General features: G+C 44.2%; 2 protein-coding genes across 2 annotated transcripts; one reads left to right on the top strand and one right to left on the bottom strand.

The window, feature by feature from the left end:
- Positions 1-5,636: 5,636 nt before the first annotated feature.
- Positions 5,637-8,063, bottom strand: LOC311115828 (uncharacterized protein). Its single transcript, XM_084190955.1, has 2 exons — positions 7,096-8,063; positions 5,637-6,729 (listed from the first exon to the last, which is right to left on the bottom strand). Exons 1-2 carry the CDS (start codon positions 7,481-7,483, stop codon positions 5,696-5,698), a joined length of 1,422 nt encoding a protein of 473 aa, XP_084047081.1. The 5' UTR covers positions 7,484-8,063; the 3' UTR covers positions 5,637-5,695.
- LOC311115829 (uncharacterized protein C6orf62 homolog) lies at positions 8,029-14,087 on the top strand. The gene is made up of 5 exons (XM_084190956.1): positions 8,029-9,599; positions 9,792-9,968; positions 10,589-10,714; positions 11,034-11,168; positions 12,372-14,087. Exons 1-5 carry the CDS (start codon positions 9,471-9,473, stop codon positions 12,495-12,497), a joined length of 693 nt encoding a protein of 230 aa, XP_084047082.1. The 5' UTR covers positions 8,029-9,470; the 3' UTR covers positions 12,498-14,087.
- The last annotated feature ends 7,728 nt before the right edge of the window (positions 14,088-21,815 follow it).

The following is a 21,815-nucleotide window of genomic DNA, read 5'->3' as shown; positions in this document are numbered from 1 at the left end:
GCGAGAGGCTGGTGGTCAGGAGCACTGGAGGTTGGCACAGCGAGGCTGGTGGTCAGGAGCACTGGAGGTTGGCACAGCGAGGCTGGTGGTCAGGAGCACTGGAGGTTGGCACAGCGAGAGGCTGGTGGTCAGGAGCACTGGAGGTTGGCACAGCGAGAGGCTGGTGGTCAGGAGCACTGGAGGTTGGCACAGCGAGGCTGGTGGTCAGGAGCACTGGAGGTTGGCACAGCGAGAGGCTGGTGGTCAGGAGCACTGGAGGTTGGCACAGCGAGAGGCTGGTGGTCAGGAGCACTGGAGGTTGGCACAGCGAGAGGCTGGTGGTCAGGAGCACTGGAGGTTGGCACAGAGAGGCTGGTGGTCAGGAGCACTGGAGGTTGGCACAGCGAGAGGCTGGTGGTCAGGAGCACTGGAGGTTGGCACAGCGAGAGGCTGGTGGTCAGGAGCACTGGAGGTTGGCACAGCGAGAGGCTGGTGGTCAGGAGCACTGGAGGTTGGCACAGTGAGAGTCTGGTGGTCAGGAGCACTGGAGGTTGGCACAGAGAGGCTGGTGGTCAGGAGCACTGGAGGTTGGCACAGCGATAGTGTCACGTTCGTTCATAGACGGGTCAGACCAAGGCGCAGCGTGATATGCATACATGTTTATTTTAAACTTAATAAACAACGACAAAACAATAAACCAACGAAACGTGACGTCCAAAGGTAACACACAACAAACCTTATACGGAACAAGATCCCACAACACCTAATTGCCAATAGGCTGCCTAAGTATGCTCCCCAATCAGAGACAACGAGCGACAGCTGCCTCTGATTGGGAAACACACCCGGCCAAACATAGAACTACAAAACCTAGATCACAGACATAGAAAATACAACATAGAAAATCACACCCTGACTCAACAAATAAGAGTCCCCAGAGTCAGGGCGTGACAGATAGAATGGTGGTCAGGAGCACTGGAGGTTGGCACAGCAAGAGGCTGGTGGTCAGGAGCACAACACAACACTAAACAATACATGAATTGCACTATAACGGTGACAAACGGTGCCCACAAACTGTTAGGGCCTCCATAAAGCTGTCCCAACAGCAGATTCCCAACACCTTACCACTGCTCCACCTGGCTATCAGCGGAGCCGTGTTTGGCAGTGAAACAGTTCATTCAGCCTCATTTACTGCCTTTTAAAAAAACACAGCTGATATGGCTGACTTGCTTAAACAAATGTGGTTTCTACTGACAATTGAGATGTACAAACTATAGCATAAGGGGACGACGAGCGGAAAAGAGGCAATCCGTAATTTGATTTAAGACATTAATGAGCGAGCTAGGACGGACGTAGTCAATATAACTATTTGTTCAGCATTTCACTTTTGAAATGCACAGCGACTGAATTCAGAACATGGGCCGTTCTTACAGTGTTCTCTCTGTACACCAAGTCAGAACCCTAGGATAAATAAAGGGGGCATATAAGCAGACAATGAAAGCTCTTACAATATTCAATGATTACATTTCTCTAAAACAGGTTATAGGCTACATGTGCACCACCAAGTCAGAACAGTAGACTAAGTTATGAGGGGAAAAGGGACCAAATTATTAGGGTGAGACACATGGGCTACTAACAGCTTACTACACAACATACACTTAGTATTACTTTCTTAGCTACAGTATACATACCTCCCTGGCATATTACATCATTTATGCAGCAGCATACCATACATTTTTGGACTCACCTTGTTGTGCTGTTCTCACTTGAACAGGAAGGTGGCGTGGCGGTCCTTGTGGACAAATTTTGTCATCAAAGTCTGGCATTCTCTGGATTTATGGTGCTTTCAAGACAACTGGGAACTCTGGAAAAAAACAAGGTCGAATCATGACATCAGTGATCTTCCCAAGAGTCAAGTGTTCAACCTTCCCAAGTTCTCTCACGTCACCCCGCTCCTCCGCACACTCCACTGGCTTCCAGTTGAAGCTCGCATCTGCTACAAGACCATGGTGCTTGCCTACGGAGCTGTGAGGGGAACGGCACCTCCGTACCTTCAGGCTCTGATCAGTCCCTACACCCAAACGAGGGCACTGCGTTCATCCACCTCTGGCCTGCTGGCTCCCCTACCTCTGCGGAAGCATAGTTCCCGCTCAGCCCAGTCAAAACTGTTCGCTGCTCTGGCACCCCAATGGTGGAACAAGCTCCCTCACGACGCCAGGACAGCGGAGTCACTCACCACCTTCCGGAGACATTTGAAACCCCACCTCTTTAAGGAATACCTGGGATAGGATAAAGTAAACCCCCCCCCCCCCTTTACTCCAACCCCTGGCAGCCCCCTAGATCCAAGAACTGTGCATGCATAAAGCACTTCCCTTGATATCGTTTTTTTTAAAAAGCAGTCAACATTAGAATGCAGTTTAAACCACCTCTGAGTGGATTTATGAAATGCCCAAAGTCGTTTTCCACTGCATTGTCTCCATTATATCTTGATGTGCATCAGTCCTAGAGCATTAAGATGTTTTACGGAAATGTGGGTTGGGTATAGGTGTCTCCATAATGACAATCTTAATAGCCTACCTACAACTGGTAAAAGATCATGCTGCTCCCTCTCCTCTCGCTCACGTGACTCAGCCAATAGCTGTAGTGCTCTCTCAAGTGGAGGAGAGATTGACTTCATCACAACTTGTATTTGTGAGAGAACAGACAATGGGAGGCGCACAGTACTACATAGAGCCATAACTACATGGATCTCTATTCCACATCAGGTAACTCATGCAAGCATTAAAATTAGATTTAAAAAACTGATAAAAATACACCTTATGGAACAGCAGGGACCGTGAAGAGACACACACAGGCACAGACACACACTATAACATACGCACTATACACACACGTACACATGGATTTTGTGTTGTAGATATGTGGTAGTAGAGTAGAGGCCTGAGGGAACACACTTCATGTGTTGTCAAATCTGATGTGAATGTATTGTAATGTTTTTAAGATTGTATAACTGCTTAATTTTGCTGGACCCCAGGAAGAGTAGCTGCTGTCTTGGAAGCAGCTAATGGGGATCCAGGCTGTAGTGGAGCAGGTTGAGAGCTTCAAGTTCCTTGGTGTCCACATCACCAACAATCTGTCATGGTCCAAACACACCAAGACAGTCGTGAAGGGGGAACGACAAAGCCTATTCCCCCTCAGGAGACTGAAAAGATTTTGCATGGGTCCTCAGATCCACAAAAAGTTATACAGCTGCACCATCGAGAGCATCCTGACTGGTTGCATCACCGCCTGGTATGGCAACTGCTCGGCATCTGACCGTAAGACGCTACAGAGGGTAGTGCATACGGCCCAGTACATCACTGGGGCCAAGCTTCCTGCCATCCAGGACCTGTATACCAGGCGGTGTCAGAGGAAGGCCCTCAAAATTGTAAAAGACTCCAGCCACCCTCGTCATAGACTGTTCTCTCTGCTACCGCACGGCAAGCGGTACCAGAGCGCCAAGTCTAGGTCCAAAAGGCTTCTAAACAGCTTCTACCCCCCAGCCATAACACTCCTGAACAGCTAATCATGGCTACCTGAACTATTTGCATTGTCCACCCCCCCACCCCCTCTTTTACGCTGCTGCTACTCTCTGTTTATTATCTGTGCATAGTCACTTCACCTCTACCTACATGTCCATATTACCTCAATTACCTAGACTAACCTGTGCCCCCGCACATTGACTCTGTATCGGTACCCCCTGTATATAGCCTCCCAGGGTGAGGCGGGGGATGGTAGCCTACCTCAGCAGTAACAGGGTGAGGCGGGGGATGGTAGCCTACCTCAGCAGTCACAGGGTGAGGCGGGGGATGGTAGCCATGTCAATCCAGGTGCGTTCGTAAATTCACTCTGGCTATCTATTCCGATTTCAGCACACTCTAGTCCGAGTGTGCCAGAGCGCAGAATAATTGATGAATTTACGAACGCTCAACACCCGTTGAATATGGCCAGTGTCAGTAAACGTCGGCAAAAAAGTGTCATTAAAATTGTGGCCAGCAGCACAGTTATAGTCACCAACGCTCTGGATAACATAAAAACAGCCTAACCAGCTCTGCTAGGGGCGAGTAAAATGGTCAGAGTGAGGTGTTCTCTCATTTGTGTCTGGAAGTAGCTAGCAAGCTAGCCAACGTTAGCCAGTTAGCTTGGGTGCTTGATTGCCATTGTGAGGTCAGAACGCTCGGATCAACCCTACTCCTCGGCCAATCTGACAACACTCTGAATTTATGAACTTCTGAACGCCCAGAGCGCACTCCGGCACTCCACATTGAATTTACGAACACACTCCCGGGCATCAGTTGATAGAACATTCCAAAATACCATGGAAATGATTGTGTGTCGGTCCGCACCATGCGATTCACAACACTGTCTCACAACTCCCTCCCAACAGTTCTCATCTATACTCCAGATCTTACCAATGGTCCCTCCCATCAGTTCATCTACACTCCAGATCTTACCAATGGTCCCTAGCAAAAGTTCTCATCTACACTCCAGATCTTACCAATGGTCCCTAGCAAAAGTTCTCATCTATACTCCAGATGCTACTAATGGTCCCTCCCATCAGTTCTCATCTATAGACAAGTTTACGCGCTGTAACCCGGGTGGCGCCATAACTCTACACAAATGCATTTCATTTCCGCCGGAAGTTGTTGGCACAACGTCTGCCGGTGTAAACACAGCGATGTCGACGCTAGCTTGGGAACACGGTTCTACTACTATGCCGCAACCCGTCAAGGAGCGGAGGGGGAGGAACTTGCAAGGGACTATTTGGAAACTCTGGGCAACAGCATTGAAACCAAAGGCTTAGTGGTGTGCGAAAAGGAACCGTGGCTTGCAGCATCTCCCGATGGAGTGATAAACAACGACATTCTGTTGGAGATCAAATCACCTGTGATGGGAAACAAGTCACTTGCAGAATTTTTGGCAACAAAGAACTGCGAAATCACAACTGTGGCAAACGGAGATAGGGTAGATTACCATATTGCCTGCAATGGTCCAAAAGGCTACTACATGCAGGTACAAATTGGGATGCACTGCACAGGGCTTCAGCACTCCAAGTTGGTGATCTGGAACAAAACTGAGCACCTAGAAATCGAAGTACCCTACGACCAAGGCTTTGTCCAGGGGCATATCATAAGGCTGCGCACATTCTACTTTGCCCACATGCTCCCGAAAATTGTTGATGATTTTGTTGAGGGAAGGTTACAGTTCTGCAGTAAATATCTCAGCATTTTAAAACCAAAATAAACTGCCTTATTTAGGTCATGCCCACAGGAGCCAACAGATGTCCATTGTTTACATGATCTCTTTATGCTGTGCAATATATCAGTGTGCCTACTGTTTGAGTGAAAATAAAGTTTGATGTAATTTCAATCCTTAGAGTGCTACAATTTATTTTAACACAGTTCATAATTCATAGTAAGCTCATACTGTACATAAATAACACTGGATTAATTAATTGTTTTGAGGAAACTAAACAAATGGCTTCAACAAGAAAGATTGCGTGTTTAATCTTAACAGGTATTAAAAAGTAAAATACAAAAGCAGCCCACACAATTACATCACTATGAAAATATTCATATATAATATTAAAAAATACAATGCACGCAGTATTTGTTGTGTTTATCTGTATTTAATGAACAACATGGCTGGGTGTTGGTAGACAGGGACACAGGGCAAGATTCTAAACCTCACTGATCAGTGGACTCTTCAGGTTAACTAGGCCAGCACAGATGGTTAAGATGTTGTCCAGTTTCGGTGCCATGCTGATGGGAACATTCTGGGATAAAATCTTAAACACCTTCAGTCTCTGGATTGCTCTTTCCACATGTATGCGGACATTGGCTACTCGCCTGGTGCGTGTCGTCTCCTCATTGGTCAACTGATTGCGCCTGTAGGTGAAAGCAGGGATGTTCAAACTGACCCTTCTCTCATCAAGCAAGTCTCGAATGGTGAACCCACGGTCCGCCATGACCTCATCACCAGCCCTCAGATAGTCTAGGAACCCACTGTCCATGGTGATAAACTTATCGCTGCTTCTGCCAGCATAGGCATCAGATATAAACATGATTAGCCCATTAGGGGCCACAGCGACGAGATATTTCACAGTGTTGCGTGATTTATACTGGCTGAAAGTGTCACTCCTTGAGTCGTGGTTTGTGGCTCTCTGCATGGCACTTTCGGCACAGTCAATGATGCAGGTGGTTCGAGGGTAGTTCCTCTGAAACGACAAGGGCATGGTGGCACGAATGGTCTCTCTTGGAAGCCAGGGGATCAGGACTTTGAACTGTTCACCCATCACGTCAATCCAGTGACTAATCACAATGCTTGCCATGGATGTAGAAACGTTGAAGCGGTGAGCAATATCTCCTAATATTAGGTTTAGTTTTAGTTTCATCAACGTCATAAGTATTTGGTCAACAACAGGAAGGGTAATTGATGGCTTACTGAAAGGCAACAACACCGTCACCAGGGTGAAGAATTGAACCATAAGCACTCCTGTATACAGCCGGGACCTAGCATCATCAATGACCGTGGTGCTGGTCACAGTAGGACCCATTTCTGCCTCGCACTGTGTGGCCTTGTCTACTTTAACAGACTGTGTTGAACAGTAAATGTGATCAATATGTGACGGATCCTCCCATTTGATCTGGGCATCTCGGAATTTTGGTGTAGCAGGCTCGGCCTCACAGACAGGCTGACAGGTTTCTGGAGCATCTAAAAAGGGGAAGAGAAAACATGGATGGAGCAAAATTAATGCAGGCATAGAGTCCTCTCACTACAAACATCACAATGGAAAAATGTGTACTACAACATTGCACTCACACGCACAATCATCATCACAACAGCCTGCCACCTTGCATTGTATTTATGATGTAGACTAAGGCACACGCAGGCAGGCACACACACACACACACACACACACACACACACAATTAATGATGTAGCTATCGTGGGCATTGTTTGTCCCATCTCCAAAACAATCAACTGCCTTAGCAAAATACCGGTAGCAATGTTAATGTATGACAACTTCTTCATAATTAACAGTATTGTCAGCTTCATAGCTAAAGTTGCTGAACTTACCCTCAGATTCAAGTCTGCGTTTCTTTATCTGGGAGGAGGCAGTGGTCCGCTGGGTGAGTTGACGCCTATTTGGCTGGGGAGGGCGATTGTATCCCAACCACAACTCTGGGAAAGGATTATCCTTGGTAGGTTTTTGGTCAACAAAGTGATAGGAACAAACAAAAACGTTGAGGGGTGGTTTCTTTAGATTCAATGCCTTCAGCCAGGTCCTTGATTCCGAGTCGGTATCAGGCTTGCGAAAAAATGTAAACAATGGAGCGCATGGACATTGCCTCTTCGTAGCTGGTTTGTGGTCGTAGCACTCTCTATCTAACCACTCGTTCAGGTGCTTTCTCGAGTTTTTGCAACCAACTACCGCACACGTCGTTCCCGAACCACTTTTCTTCATGTTGTAATTGTAATTTTTATATCCTCTTTGTCACTGCGATATCAGTGCTTTTGTCGGCATAACGGAGCTAGCTAGCAAAACAAACCCAGCCCGGCAGAACGGAACTGGATTGCATCGACGGGAGGAGTTCAGGAAGTAGAGCGGAAACGGCTCAAAAACGTGTCTATACTCCAGATCTTACCAATGGTCCCTCCCATCAGTTCTCATCTATACTCCAGATCTTACCAATGCTCCCTCCCATCAGTTTTCATCTACACTCCAGATCGTACTAATGGCCATTGCGAGTGTACCCATTAGTTTAGCAGTCAAGGTTACAGCTTCTAAGCCCATTTTATTCATTTTTATTTCTATGCTCGTACCAACTTAAGCATTACAAAACGTCTATTTGATCAAACAAACCTCGCGGAGCAAATAAGCCATTTTATTTTGTCGACCAAATTCGACATTCTATCGTTGACCTCCATACAAAAACTCCTTTGCTTGGTGTGCGAAAACACGCCACCTGCTGGAGGGAGGGAGACATATTTTCCGCCGAGTTGGGTGTCGCTTCCTCTCTGGTAAATATACATCTTTGTGTGGCTGTCTGACTCCGTTCAGCCATTTTGGGGTAAGGTTGTTCAACGACGAGTTACTAGCTAACACACCGGGCCGAAGACTTCAAGAAACTGAACAAAAGCCGTTTTTACAAACAAAACATCGTTCAATATGGGTCCACCAGGAGACAACCCCCGTCGTGTGTCCTCTGCAAGAACGGAGGATTTAAGTTGGTTTGTCAATTTATCTTGACATGGCGTGCAGGGTGGTTGTGACGACTGAAGAAACGCACGAAAGACGAGCGCAGATAGCTAGTTAATACCTCATTCAGCGGGGTGGAAAGATTTTGACCTGCGTTTGTTGTTGGCTGTAGAAATCAAAGTTGGTTCTCCCGACGAATCCTAAAACATCATGATGATATTTAAGGACATTTAAAAAATGACAGGAGACAACAGTTAGCCAGTCAATCGTACGTCATTCGACATTAAAATAGTAAACCAGACAGAACTCGGCGGAAATGTAAAAAACGAAAGATGACTGTCAGCTGGCTAGCCAACCCGCACGACATAGACCTCAATTACGCCAAGTAACAAACATATATGATGTAGGTAGCTAGTTTGTCCACTAACTAGTTAGTGTTTTTAGTGTATGCAGCTTAGCTGGCTCACGTTAGCTAGTCAGCTAAAATACTCCCGTCACTATGAGTATCGACAATGGAAGTAAACAAGGCCGCGGGCCAGTTCAATGGCGGTAAAGCCCCGAGATGTCAAGCTACTCGGTTAACTTCAATGTTGTAACCTCAACCTGGTCCCAACATCCACGTTTACTTTCCGTGATGGTTGTCTGTACCCCCGTGTCTGTCAGTAGCACACTCATAACGCAGTCTCTTGAGATAAATTAAACACAGTCATGGACGAAGCTTTGAGTTTGAGAAGACAGACGGTAGAATCGTCTGCTTGCTAATTTTGCGTAGGAGCCTTCTGTGCCACCCTGTGAGAAGTCGTGTCGGTATGGGTTTTGGAAATGGCTATCCTTTCTGTTAGTGGTTGTTGTCAGTAAAGAAAAGGTGCACCTAAATTTCGATTTGTTACTGTTGTCACTAGGCCAATGATGTGTTGAATTAAAGTTTGCTTTGGCCTGTATTCGACTGTCATGCTTTTAATCACATGACCTCTTGAGTAATTAATCAAACAAATGTAGTATTGATGAAAGTATTGATTAAGAACCCCCCTCCTGAGCATATTTCCATTTTAAATAAATACGAATGACATAGCTTGATATTGAATTAGTTTCCTCTTTCAGTTAGTAGGTATTTCAAAAGGGATAGTGTAGAATAATTGGATCTCTCGTTTCTGTAAGGGGTAGCTAGCTACATCTCAAAAGTATATAGACAACTTGAAAGTATAGGCAAAATATTCTGTAAAAGGGAAGACACTAACATCAGAATCTAATAATGGGGGACCCAATCTCGAGAAGAAACCAAATTAGGAATCGACTCCGTGCTCAGATTCAGAAGAAAAGGGAATCTTTGGCTGACCAGTTTGACTTCAAGATCTACATAGCCTTTGTGTTCAAAGACAAGGTAAGTATTATAGAGGAGAAGCACCCTATGAGCCTGGCCTAAAGTAGTGCTCTGTATAGGGAGTAGGGTGCCATTTGGAACAACCATTATTTTGCCAGTGACTTGTAACTTCTCTGGTGTGATCGACTCGTCTGCCTGTTGTTCTTAATGTCTGTTCCATTTCCTTCTCTCTTTCTGTCCTTCCTATGGCAGAAGAAGAAGTCTGCACTGTTCGAGGTAGCCGAAGTGGTACCAGTGATGACCAACAACTATGAAGAGACTATCCTGAAAGGTGTGCAGGATTCCACGTACTCCCTCCAGAGTTCCATAGAACTTCTGCAAAAAGATGTTGTGCAGTTGCACGCCCCACGTTACCAATCAATGCGCAGGGTAAGTCAAAAAACGGCATTCCTTCCATTGGGTAAACCTACAGACCACACAGAGACAGTTGGGCATTCCTCCTTATTGTTAAGGAAATGTGTCAACAAAGAATGTTCAGAATTTCTACAAGCATGACTCACATTGGAGCGTTTCAGCCGGCGGGGCCACATTGGAGCGTTTCAGCCGGCGGGGCCACATTGGAGCGTTTCAGCCGGCGGGGCCACATTGGAGCGTTTCAGCCGGCGGGGCCACATTGGAGCGTTTCAGCCGGCGGGGCCACATTGGAGCGTTTCAGCCGGCGGGGCCACATTGGAGCGTTTCAGCCGGCGGGGCCACATTGGAGCGTTTCAGCCGGCGGGGCCACATTGGAGCGTTTCAGCCGGCGGGGCCACATTGGAGCGTTTCAGCCGGCGGGGCCACACTGTCCATTGTCCCTGGGTAGACAGTGACCTGACAGTGTATACGCCACTGGATTGAAGACAATGTGCGTTCCAAATGTCACAATATAGCGCACTACTTTTGACCAGGGACCATAAAGCGCACACTGTAGGGAATAGGGTGCTGTTTGGGCCGCACACAGACATAATGCTGTTTATTGACTGTAGCTTTCCTCTCTGTTGTTGTTGCAGGATGTCATAGGGTGCACCCAGGAGATGGACTTCATCCTGTGGCCGCGCAACGACATAGAGGAGATAGTCTGTCTCCTGTTCTCCAGATGGAAGGGGGCCGAGGACGAACCCTTCAGGCCTGTTCAGGTAAAACATTGAGTTTCCTTCATCAAACACCCGGGTGGTATTCACTAGTTCACACCGTAGGAAAACGTTTTGAGAGAGTTTCTTATTGGACAAATTCAGGTGGTCCCTCTCTGTTTTGGTTTGTTTGTTTCCTAGTGAATACGCCCCTGAAATCAAATGTAATATTACTCAAATAATATTCTATAGTGTTATGTTGATGGCCAGTCATGGTGAACGTAGTAGGGCTTATTGCACTTGAGCTGTTTTACGTCACAAAAGGACATTTTTTTTATTATTAAGTGTGTAATCCAATATGTATTTCTGTTTTGTTTATCCACAGGCCAAGTTTGAGTTTCATCACGGAGACTACGAGAAGCAGTTGTTGCATGCTGTCGGCCGGAGGGACAAGGCTGGAATGGTTCTGAACAACCCCACTCAGTCGGTCTTCCTCTTTATGGACCGACAGCACTTACAGGTCAGTCCATATACGGCACATCCTGAGCTTACCACCCGCAGTTGCTCTGATCAAAAGGGTGTCTAATAAAAAAGCATATTTTTGACCAATAGGCAAAATGTTAATCGTGTTGATACTCTAAGAGAACCAATGGTCCAAACCTCATGTCTCTATCATAACCCGTTCAAAAGTTCTTAGTTTTTACCGTTGTAGGATGGCCAGAATTAGGGTGACTAAATCAATGGAGGCCAGAGAAAAAGTGGTCAAAAATCTGGACAATGGCATTGAGTCAGCTGCGAGAATGAAGGCTACTTGACAAGGCTCACTGTTGAACTCTCGTCTTTCTTCTCAAATCCACGTAGGTGGTAGAGAATCATTCAGACAAGTCTCTTTCTGTCATGGGGCGATGATGTCTTACCCATAGAAATGTAATATATTAGTGAAATGACTAATTGTTAATAGATTATATTTCTATTGTCTTACCTTCTCTTCCCTGTTGTCAACCATGTTTTCTCTTGTCGTCTCTTCCCTGTTGTCAACCATGTTTTCTCTTGTCGTCTCTTCCCTGTTGTCAACCATGTTTTCTCTTGTCGTCTCTTCCCTGTTGTCAACCATGTTTTCTCTTGTCATCTCTTCCCTGTTGTCAACCATGTTTTCTCTTGTCATCTCTTCCCTGTTGTCAACCATGTTTTCTCTTGTCATCTCTTCCCTGTTGTCAACCATGTTTTCTCTTGTCATCTCTTCCCTGTTGTCAACCATGTTTTCTCTTGTCATCTCTTCCCTGTTGTCAACCATGTTTTCTCTTGTCATCTCTTCCCTGTTGTCAACCATGTTTTCTCTTGTCATCTCTTCCCTGTTGTCAACCATGTTTTCTCTTGTCATCTCTTCCCTGTTGTCAACCATGTTTTCTCTTGTCATCTCTTCCCTGTTGTCAACCATGTTTTCTCTTGTCGTCTCTTCCCTGTTGTCAACCATGTTTTCTCTTGTCGTCTCTTCCCTGTTGTCAACCATGTTTTCTCTTGTCATCTCTTCCCTGTTGTCAACCATGTTTTCTCTTGTCATCTCTTCCCTGTTGTCAACCATGTTTTCTCTTGTCATCTCTTCCCTGTTGTCAACCATGTTTTCTCTTGTCATCTCTTCCCTGTTGTCAACCATGTTTTCTCTTGTCATCTCTTCCCTTTTGTCAACCATGTTTTCTCTTGTCGTCTCTTCTCTCCCTGCCAGACTCCTAAAACCAAGGCCACAGTTTTCAAGTTGTGCAGCCTTTGCCTCTACCTGCCCCAGGACCAGCTAACGTGCTGGGGCGTTGGCGACATCGAGGACCATCTCCGCCCGTACATGCCTGACTAGGGCCAGCCTGCCTCCATGGCTTCCACCCACAACACAGAAGACTAACCCCCCCAAGCCACTGAAGCAAGTTCACCTCTCTCATCCACCACACATTCTTCCTTCCATTGAATAGAATTGAACTTGTGCTTGGATCTCCTGTCCTTTTTGTTAATTCATTCGTTTCCATCCTGAAGCTAATTTTTAAAAATCCCATATTAGTTTTTCCTTACCAAGCTTCTTCCTCCTAGCTCTGCTCCACCAGTTTGGGATTGGTTGTCCCTTTATCCTCACCCATTTCTCCATCCATCTTTCTGTTTATTTTTTAACCTGCACGAACATTGATTTGAGTGGTAGGTTATTCCCCTGGAGCTGCACTGTCAACGACACAGACGAATCCAGTCATTTGAAGGCACCATTTTATGTTGCTACCAAGCAGGAACGAAGCCACACAGGTTTTCATGACGTTCACAAGGGTCCTCCGTCTCTGCCGGACACATTAATGTCCAACCCATGTCATAAGATTGTAAACGCTTCTTCTGTCATTTCAAAGATGGGTTAAAGAAGAAAAGATGCCCATGGGGGGGATTTCTAGAACAACTAGGTACAATCTATGATGACCGGTCAGCCTAGGTGGGGTTGAAACGTCTCCTGTAAAGATAAAGGTGAACAGTATTTCAACATCAGGTATTTACATCTTTGTGTTCCTTTTAAGCCTCCTTCCTTTGAAGCTGGGCGTTTTTTGATTTGGGCTGTCACTTGCTTTCCTGTGAAATATGCCAGGTAGACCATTGGTAAGATCTGGAGTATAGATGATAACTGATGGGAGGGACCATTGGTAAGATCTGGAGTATAGATGAACTGATGGGAGGGACCATTGGTAAGATCTGGAGTATAGATGAGAACTGATGGGAGGGACCATTGGTAAGATCTGGAGTATAGATGAGAACTGATGGGAGGGACCATTGGTAAGATCTGGAGTATAGATGAGAACTGATGGGAGGGACCATTGGTAAGATCTGGAGTATAGATGAGAACTGATGGGAGGGACCATTGGTAAGATCTGGAGTATAGATGAGAACTGATGGGAGGGACCATTGGTAAGATCTGGAGTATAGATGAGAACTGATGGGAGGGACCATTGGTAAGATCTGGAGTATAGATGAACTGATGGGAGGGAATTGTGCCACAGTGTTGTGAGTCTCATGGTGCGGACAGACACAGTGTCGATGTTGATTAGATTCTGACACTTGTTACCACGAAAGCCATTCAAGCTACTGAAATCTGATGTTGAACTAATGTTAAAAAGCTAATGTACCTAACAATGGAACAGGTTGTTTGAGTTGAAATTTTATGTGAGCGCCAGATTTATATTCCTTAATTTGACAGGCAACAGTATCCTAAGAGTACTAATTGTTGCAGTGCTTATAAAATATAAAATGGGTGTTTTTTTGCAAGCTTGCTTTTCTGGGGAGAAATAAGGCACAGTCAGTACATTTAGGTTTTTCTTTGATTCAATATGTTGGGCTGAAGGCAGGTCAATATGTTTTGAAATGAATCTAAAAAAAAATCAACACTGCTGAACATATCCCAATACAGTGCAAATTTAAAGTATTTCATGGTGTATTTTATTGTGTGTACACAAAGTATATATTTACAGCAGAATTACATGCACAAAAGAGTCATCTTCCTTCACCTAGCAGTGTTGACAATTCCTGATTTGCCGACAGTGGCTTCAGGGTGTAGTTTCCCCTGACCCAAGATCAGAGTCAATGGGCAACGCCACCCTACATCAAGCAGCGAATCAACTGTAGCAACCAAGGTGCTTTGCGTGTCCCCTTGTGCGATGACTTTCCATGGGCTGGCTGTAACAACGTCCGACTGGGGAACAGACAACCTGTCATTCATTAGCCCCTGATCACCAATGAAAACAGCATCTCAGGCACCGTAACATATCAGTTGCAAGACTAGGGTTACATCTCAATGTTCTTTAATTTTTTATTTAACCTTTATTTAACCGGGTAAGCCAGTTGAGAACAAGTTCTCATTTACAACTGCGACCTGGCCAAGATAAAGCAAAGCAGTGTGATAAAAACAACAACACAGAGTTACATATGGGGTAAAACAAAACATAAAGTCAAAAATACAACAGAAAATATATATACAGTGTGTGCAAATATAGCAAGTTATAGAGGTAAGGCAATAAATAGGTCATAGTGCAAAATAATTACAATTTAGTATTAACACTGGAATGATAGATGATGTGCAAATATAGATACTGGGGTGCAAAAGAGCAAAATAGATAACAATATGGGGATGAGGTAGTTGAGTGGGCTAATTTCAGATGGGCTGTGTACAGGTGCAGTGATCGATAAGGTGCTCTGACAACTGATGCTTAAAGTTAGTGAGGGAGACTGATGTCGTCTTATTCAATTCTTTAAATAGAAAAATAACACATACCTTTATGCGATCAAACCCCTGAGTGTCCAACATATGCCAAACATTTAGTTTTAACTACTTGAAAGTTAGAAACCATATTTAATGCTGTATGTGTTCAATGTCAATTTATTGCATGTTAATTTTCTCAGGATCGCGTTAGTGGAAACCAAAACTGCCCTCAGAACAGTCTGATTGGTCAGTTCACAGTGCTGCTAAACCCTCGTTTCTGATTGGCTAGCTTCACGAAGGGAATCCCGCTGGTGGTGCAACATGGATTTACCTCACAAATAAACTGTGACTGAACCCACAAAGGAAGCACATTTCAGCTATATTATTTGTAACTTATATTACATTTACATTTATTCATTTAGCAGAAGCTCTTATCCAGAGCGACTTACAGTTAGTTCCTAAATTTTTTTTTTTTTTCATACTGGCTCCCCGTGGGAATAGAACCCACAACCCTGGCGTTGTAAACGTCATGCTCTACCAACCAATCAGTATTTAGCTCCAGTGTTAACTCCAGTCTGGGGAAACCTCTGCCGCCTACGATTTCGTTAGCTGTCGATGTGGAAGTTGTATCAATAAATAATGAACGTTAGCTAAACTACAGCATCATCTAACGTTAAAGCTGCTATTGTGACAGCTGGCTTGAATACTAATGTGAACATTATGTTCACCACCTCCAAATGAGATGAACGCTTTTCATGGATCAGATGAATTATTTGAAGTGGAATTTCTTTTGAAACCACTTAACCACCAGAGGTAGGTATGCTATAGGCTGTATATGGCAACGGTAATATAACATTGGAAGTTATGGAACGGTAGATGATGATTTTATGTCGGATCGTTGTTTATTATGAATGGTTCATTGTTAAGGTACAAGGTTAGTGCAGGGGAGTTGAAAAGGTGTGAGAGACTTAAGAAGCTCTCTGTGGTCCTCTGTAGCTCAGCTGGTAGAGCACGGCGCTTGTAACGCCAGAGTAGTGGGTTCAATCCCCGGGACCACCTATACGTATAAAATGTATGCACACATGACTAAGTCGCTTTGGATAAAAGCGTCTGCTAAATGGCATATTATTATTATTATATTATTCTGCAAATTGCCTCGTTGCTTACCTGCGCCATGCCAATGGTAAAAAGCCAGAGATCGTATGAAGCTATGTGAGGCAGGGATTCACCCAGCAAAGCCCTCAGGCCAGACAAGCCTTTGCACCACGATCACAGAGGGTGTTGTAAAGGATTTTAATTATTGAAATAGAAGTTTGATGGATTCAGGAGCTCACCATTCTTGTATTTCGTGGTGGTTGCAATAACACAAAACATTACTTACATTTTACTAATTTAGCAGACACTCTTATCCAGAGCGACTTACAGTAGTGAATGCATACATTTCATACTTTTTTTTCTTTCTTCATACTGGCACCCCGTGGGGATCGAACCCACAACCCTGGCGTAGCAAGCGCCACGCTCTACCGACTGAGCTACGAGGGAGGCCTAATGTTTATTTAAAACAATTTGATCACTTTGAGTTTTGTTTCAGGTGAAGCTGCTGATCTAAGCAGGGACATCAGAATTCTGTCAAGGACATTTCTAGATTTTAAAGGAGCTGCCAGCATCATGTCCCTTTGTCCAAGCCAGATGGTAGAGCTTATAATAATAATAATATGCCATTTAGCAGACGCTTTTATCCAAAGCGACTTACAGTCATGCGTGCATACATTTTTGTGTATGGGTGGTCCCGGGGATCGAACCCACTACCTTGGCGTTACAAGCGCCGTGCTCTACCAGTTGAGCTACAGAGGACCAGCTTGCTGGGGTGCAACAGTTCAAGTAAGTTTATTATGTGTGATAATGAAATGAATAACAGTATGATAGTACTGTAGTGTACTACTACAACTGTTTACTCAAAAGTGATACACAAAAACATTACTGGCCCGCGGTGACACGGCTTTGATAATCCATGGTCGTTGCGCAATCTCTTTCACATATTGCTAATTCACAAAAATATCAACTATATGTTTACATGAAGGTGTTTATGTCTCCTCCTGAGCCTCCCATTATTAGGACTTGGCCACTCGTGGTCTGGGAGGAAATCTGCTGAGTGTTGGACACAAAGAAAAGATGACGGCACAAAATAAACTGAAATGAGCGTTCTAATTGTCTGGTGTCTTTTTAATGAGTCAGGTTCGACAATAGCTCAGTATTGTATACAGTAATTAATATGTACATCAATAAACAGACATTTGATTTACAGTTCTCAACCAAAATCCTGTATGCACATATTTTAGCAGAACAGAAGTTCAAGCCTGTTCTCATAGTAGCTCTGAGGGCAATGGGTTGGCGAGTCCTTTTTCCACAACGATGTTTACTGTATTACATCAGGAAGCTAATTACATATAATACACGAGGCAAACAACTAAAATGTAAAAAGTGTTGTATAGACAGTGTGTTAACTGGAGAGCTCTATAATATATATATATATATATCTATATATATATATATATATATATATATATATATATCTATATATATATATATATATATATATATACATACATACATACATACATACATACATACATACATACATACATACATACATACATACATACATATATATATATATATATATATATATATATATATATATATATATATATATATATATATATACATACATACATATAGTCTTTCTACATACAATTTTACTAATAAAATGCAAATTAATTACTTAAAAATCATACAATGTGATTTTCTGGATTTTTGTTTTAGATTCCGTCTCTCACAGTTGAAGTGTACCTATGATAAAAATTACAGACCTCTACATGCTTTGTAAGTAGGAAAACCTGCAAAATCGGCAGTGTCTCCTGAGTGGCGCAGTGGTCTAAGGCACTGCATCGCAGTGCTAACTGTGCCACTAGAGATCCTGGTTTTCCCCAAAGCTGCTGGTGTTACATGAACATTCTCCAGATTCACAACACCAGTACTACCATTATCCCAAATCCAGTTAGACTGTTTCTATCAGCAGGGATGGCTTCTTCTCCACTATAACCTGAGCACGTTTTTGCCTTATTTCATTCACTGACTGACCTCTGGCCAACAGCACCATGTTTGCAAAGTGTATGTGCTTGCACACATTTCCTGACTGAGAGGCTCTGCAGTCACATGTGAAGTTCACAAGTTAATGTTGTGGATTGGACTGAGAAGGAACACTACTGGTGCCATTGCAGTCAATCACCAGCCCATCACCCACTCCATTCCTCATCATCTTGGCAGCTTCAATGGCAAAGGGGTCCTTCCTGGCAGGCGTCTGATCTGTGTCAGGTGATCTAGGAAACTGAAGATAATGTCTAGAGAATAATGACTGATGCCATAATAAGAAGGAGCAGGCGGTAGAATACCAGAGGATTGGTATTTTTCATAATCTCCTGACTGATAGATACTGTAGCTTGACTGACAGAAACTGTAGCTTGACTGATGGCTGACAGATACTGTAGCTTGACTGACAGAAACTGTAGCTTGACTGACAGATACTGTAGCTTGACTGATGGCTGACAGATAATGTAGCTTGACTGACATATACTGTAGCTTGACTGACATACTGTAGCTTGACTGACAGATACTGTAGCTTGACAGACAGATACTGTAGCTTGACTGATGACTGACAGATACTGTAGCTTGACTGACAGATACTGTAGCTTGACTGATGACTGACAGATACTGTAGCTTGACTGATGACTGATATATACTGTAGCTTGACTGACAGATACTGTAGCTTGACAGACAGATACTGTAGCTTGACTGATGACTGACAGATACTGTAGCTTGACTGACAGAAACTGTAGCTTGACTGACAGATACTGTAGCTTGACTGATGGCTGACAGATAATGTAGCTTGACTGACATATACTGTAGCTTGACTGACATACTGTAGCTTGACTGACAGATACTGTAGCTTGACAGACAGATACTGTAGCTTGACTGATGACTGACAGATAATGTAGCTTGACTGACATATACTGTAGCTTGACTGACAGATAATGTAGCTTGACTGACATATACTGTAGCTTGACTGATGACTGACAGATACTGTAGCTTGACAGACATATACTGTAGCTTGACTGATGACTGACAGCTACTGTAGCTTGACTGACAGATAATGTAGCTTGACTGACATAAACTGTAGCTTGACTGATGACTGACAGATACTGTAGCTTGACTGATGACTGACAGATACTGTAGATTGACTGACAGATACTGTTGCTTGACTGATGACTGACAGATACTGTAGCTTGACTGACATATACTGTAGCTTGACTGACAGATACTGTAGCTTGACTGACAGATACTGTAGCTTGACTGATGACTGACAGATACTGTAGCTTGACAGACAGATACTGTAGCTTGACTGATGACTGACATCTACTGTAGCTTGACTGACAGATAATGTAGCTTGACTGATGACTGACAGATACTGTAGCTTGACTGATGACTGACAGATACTGTAGCTTGACTGATGACTGACAGATACTGTAACTTGACTGATGACTGACAGATACTGTAACTTGACTGACAGATACTATAGCTTGACTGATGACTGACGGATACTGTAGCTTGACTGACAGATACTGTAGCTTTACTGACAGAAACTGTAGTGTGACTGAGAGAAACTGTAGCTTGACTGATGACTGACAGATACTGTAGCTTGACTGACAGATACTGTTGCTTGACTGATGACTGACAGATACTGTAGCTTGACTGACAGATACTGTAGCTTGACTGACAGATACTGTAGCTTGACTGATGACTGACAGATACTGTAGCTTGACAGACAGATACTGTAGCTTGACTGATGACTGACAGATAATGTAGCATGACTGATGACTGCCGGATACTGTAGCTTGACTACCAGATACTGTAGTTTGACTGATTTACAGATACTGTAGCTTGACTGACAGATATGGTAGCTTGACTGACAGATAATGTAGCTTGACTGACATATACTGTAGCTTTTACTATCAAGCATCTGGTGTTTGGTTGGTTTGATGATGGCAAACTTTCAAGTTTATGCTTCTGTTTATGATAGCAATTCATCCTTACAATACAGAGAGACTATGACTTAAGATCAGTTACCAATGATTTGCTGCCCAACCGAACGGACCTGTAATAGTCCTGGACATGGCTGTACAGGAGTCTCTGCAGCTGAGCTTCCATCACTGTAAGGAGTCTCTGCAGCTGAGCTTCCATCATTTGTTAAAGAAGAAGAAGAAGAATGGTAGAAAGTGTCAGTAGAGCGAGCTGTACGCCGGATCGAAGACAGGATGATAAATGAGGGCGAAGTATCAGAGGTGGCAGGTGTAGTGAAGTTCTCGGAGCCCGAGGCTTGCAACGAGGGTCCAGTGGAGGCTGCTGAGGGGAGAATGGCTCATAGTAATGGACGGAACGGAGCAAATGGAAGGGCATCAGTATGACACAGTCCCGTGTAGCTCAGTTGGTAGAGCATGGCGTTTGCAACGCCAGGGTTGTGGGTTCGTTTCCCACGGGGGGGCAAGTATGAAAATGTATGCACTCACTAACTGTAAGTCGCTCTGGATAAGAGCGTCTGCTAAATGACTAAAATGTAAATGTAAAATGCATCAAACACCTGGAAACCATGTGTTTGATTTATTTCATACCATTCCACTCATTCCGCTCCAGTCATTACCCAGAGCCCGTTCTCCCCAATTAAGGTGCCACCATCTGAAGACCAGGATAAAGATGAGTGAAAGTAGGAGGGACATTTTGGGAGAAAGTGGATCCTTGCCTTTTGGCTGATCCACTTGTGGTTTCAGGGTGGGTGAAAACAGAGTTAGGTGCTGTGGAATCAGTGAAGTAACTACAGATAACTACAGTAACCAGAAGTGGTCTTGTGATAATTGTTGTTTCTGCTGGTCAGAGGGAGTAGGCACTCTGTGTTAAATGAATGGGGACAGAGAGGTGAATTGTTTTGCTCTCAAGGAAAGGGCGCCATTGAGAGGAGTGATTATTGGGGTAGGGGTAAATGTGAAAGTTGACCAACTGAAGGGGAAGATTCCCGGTGCTTGTGATGCTCGTCGTTTGGTGTGACGCAGACAAGGTGGCGTGAGTTTTACATTTTAGTCATTTAGCAGACGCTCTTATCCAGAGCGACTTACAGTTAGTGCACGACTTACAGTTAGTGCATACATTATATATATATTTTTTCATATGCCCCGTGGGAATCGAACCCACAACCCTGGCGTTGCAAATGCCATGCTCTACCAACTGAGCTACATCCCCTGCCGGCCAAACCCTCCCCTACCCTAGACGACGCTGGGCCAATTGTGCGCCGCCCCATGGGTCTCCCGGTCGCGGCCGGCTACGACAGAGCCTGGATTCGAACCAGGATCTCTAGTGGCACAGCTAGCACTGCGATGCAGTGCCTTAGACCACTGCGCCACTCGAGTTTTGATGTTGAGTCTTTGCCCGACAAAGTGATGTTAGGATATATAAGTTATCTGGTACAAGTACATCTTTTGTGCCGAATACATTATGTTGTTACAGGTGGCAAGCTTATGGGCACCTGTAGCAATGGTTATCAACTGTACAGCAAGTCACAGAAAATGGAGGTTGTGGTGGCAGCTGCAGAGACGTATTTGGGTGTGCGAGACTTGATGCCAGGAGAGTTAAGTGGTGGTGTCCCATCCTTTCAGACTGTTGGCCTGAGGTAGGACTAAATAGATTTAAGGGTGGTGGGTTTTTAGTGAGTGTACGGTTAGATGGTAGGGTATTTGTTGATTTTTATTTTTGTCTTTTTTTTTCAAGCAAAGTATAAGGGAGTTATACTCCAGTCCAGTAGGTGGCGGTAATGCAAGATTTATTGGATACCAACCGCCGTTAAACCTC

This window comes from Coregonus lavaretus (genome assembly GCF_964263955.1).
Source record: "Coregonus lavaretus genome assembly, contig: HAP1_SCAFFOLD_1083, whole genome shotgun sequence".
NCBI lineage: Eukaryota > Metazoa > Chordata > Actinopteri > Salmoniformes > Salmonidae > Coregonus > Coregonus lavaretus.
The sequence above is the reverse complement of the archived record's forward strand: the minus strand, read 5'-3'. Positions and strand labels throughout refer to the sequence as shown.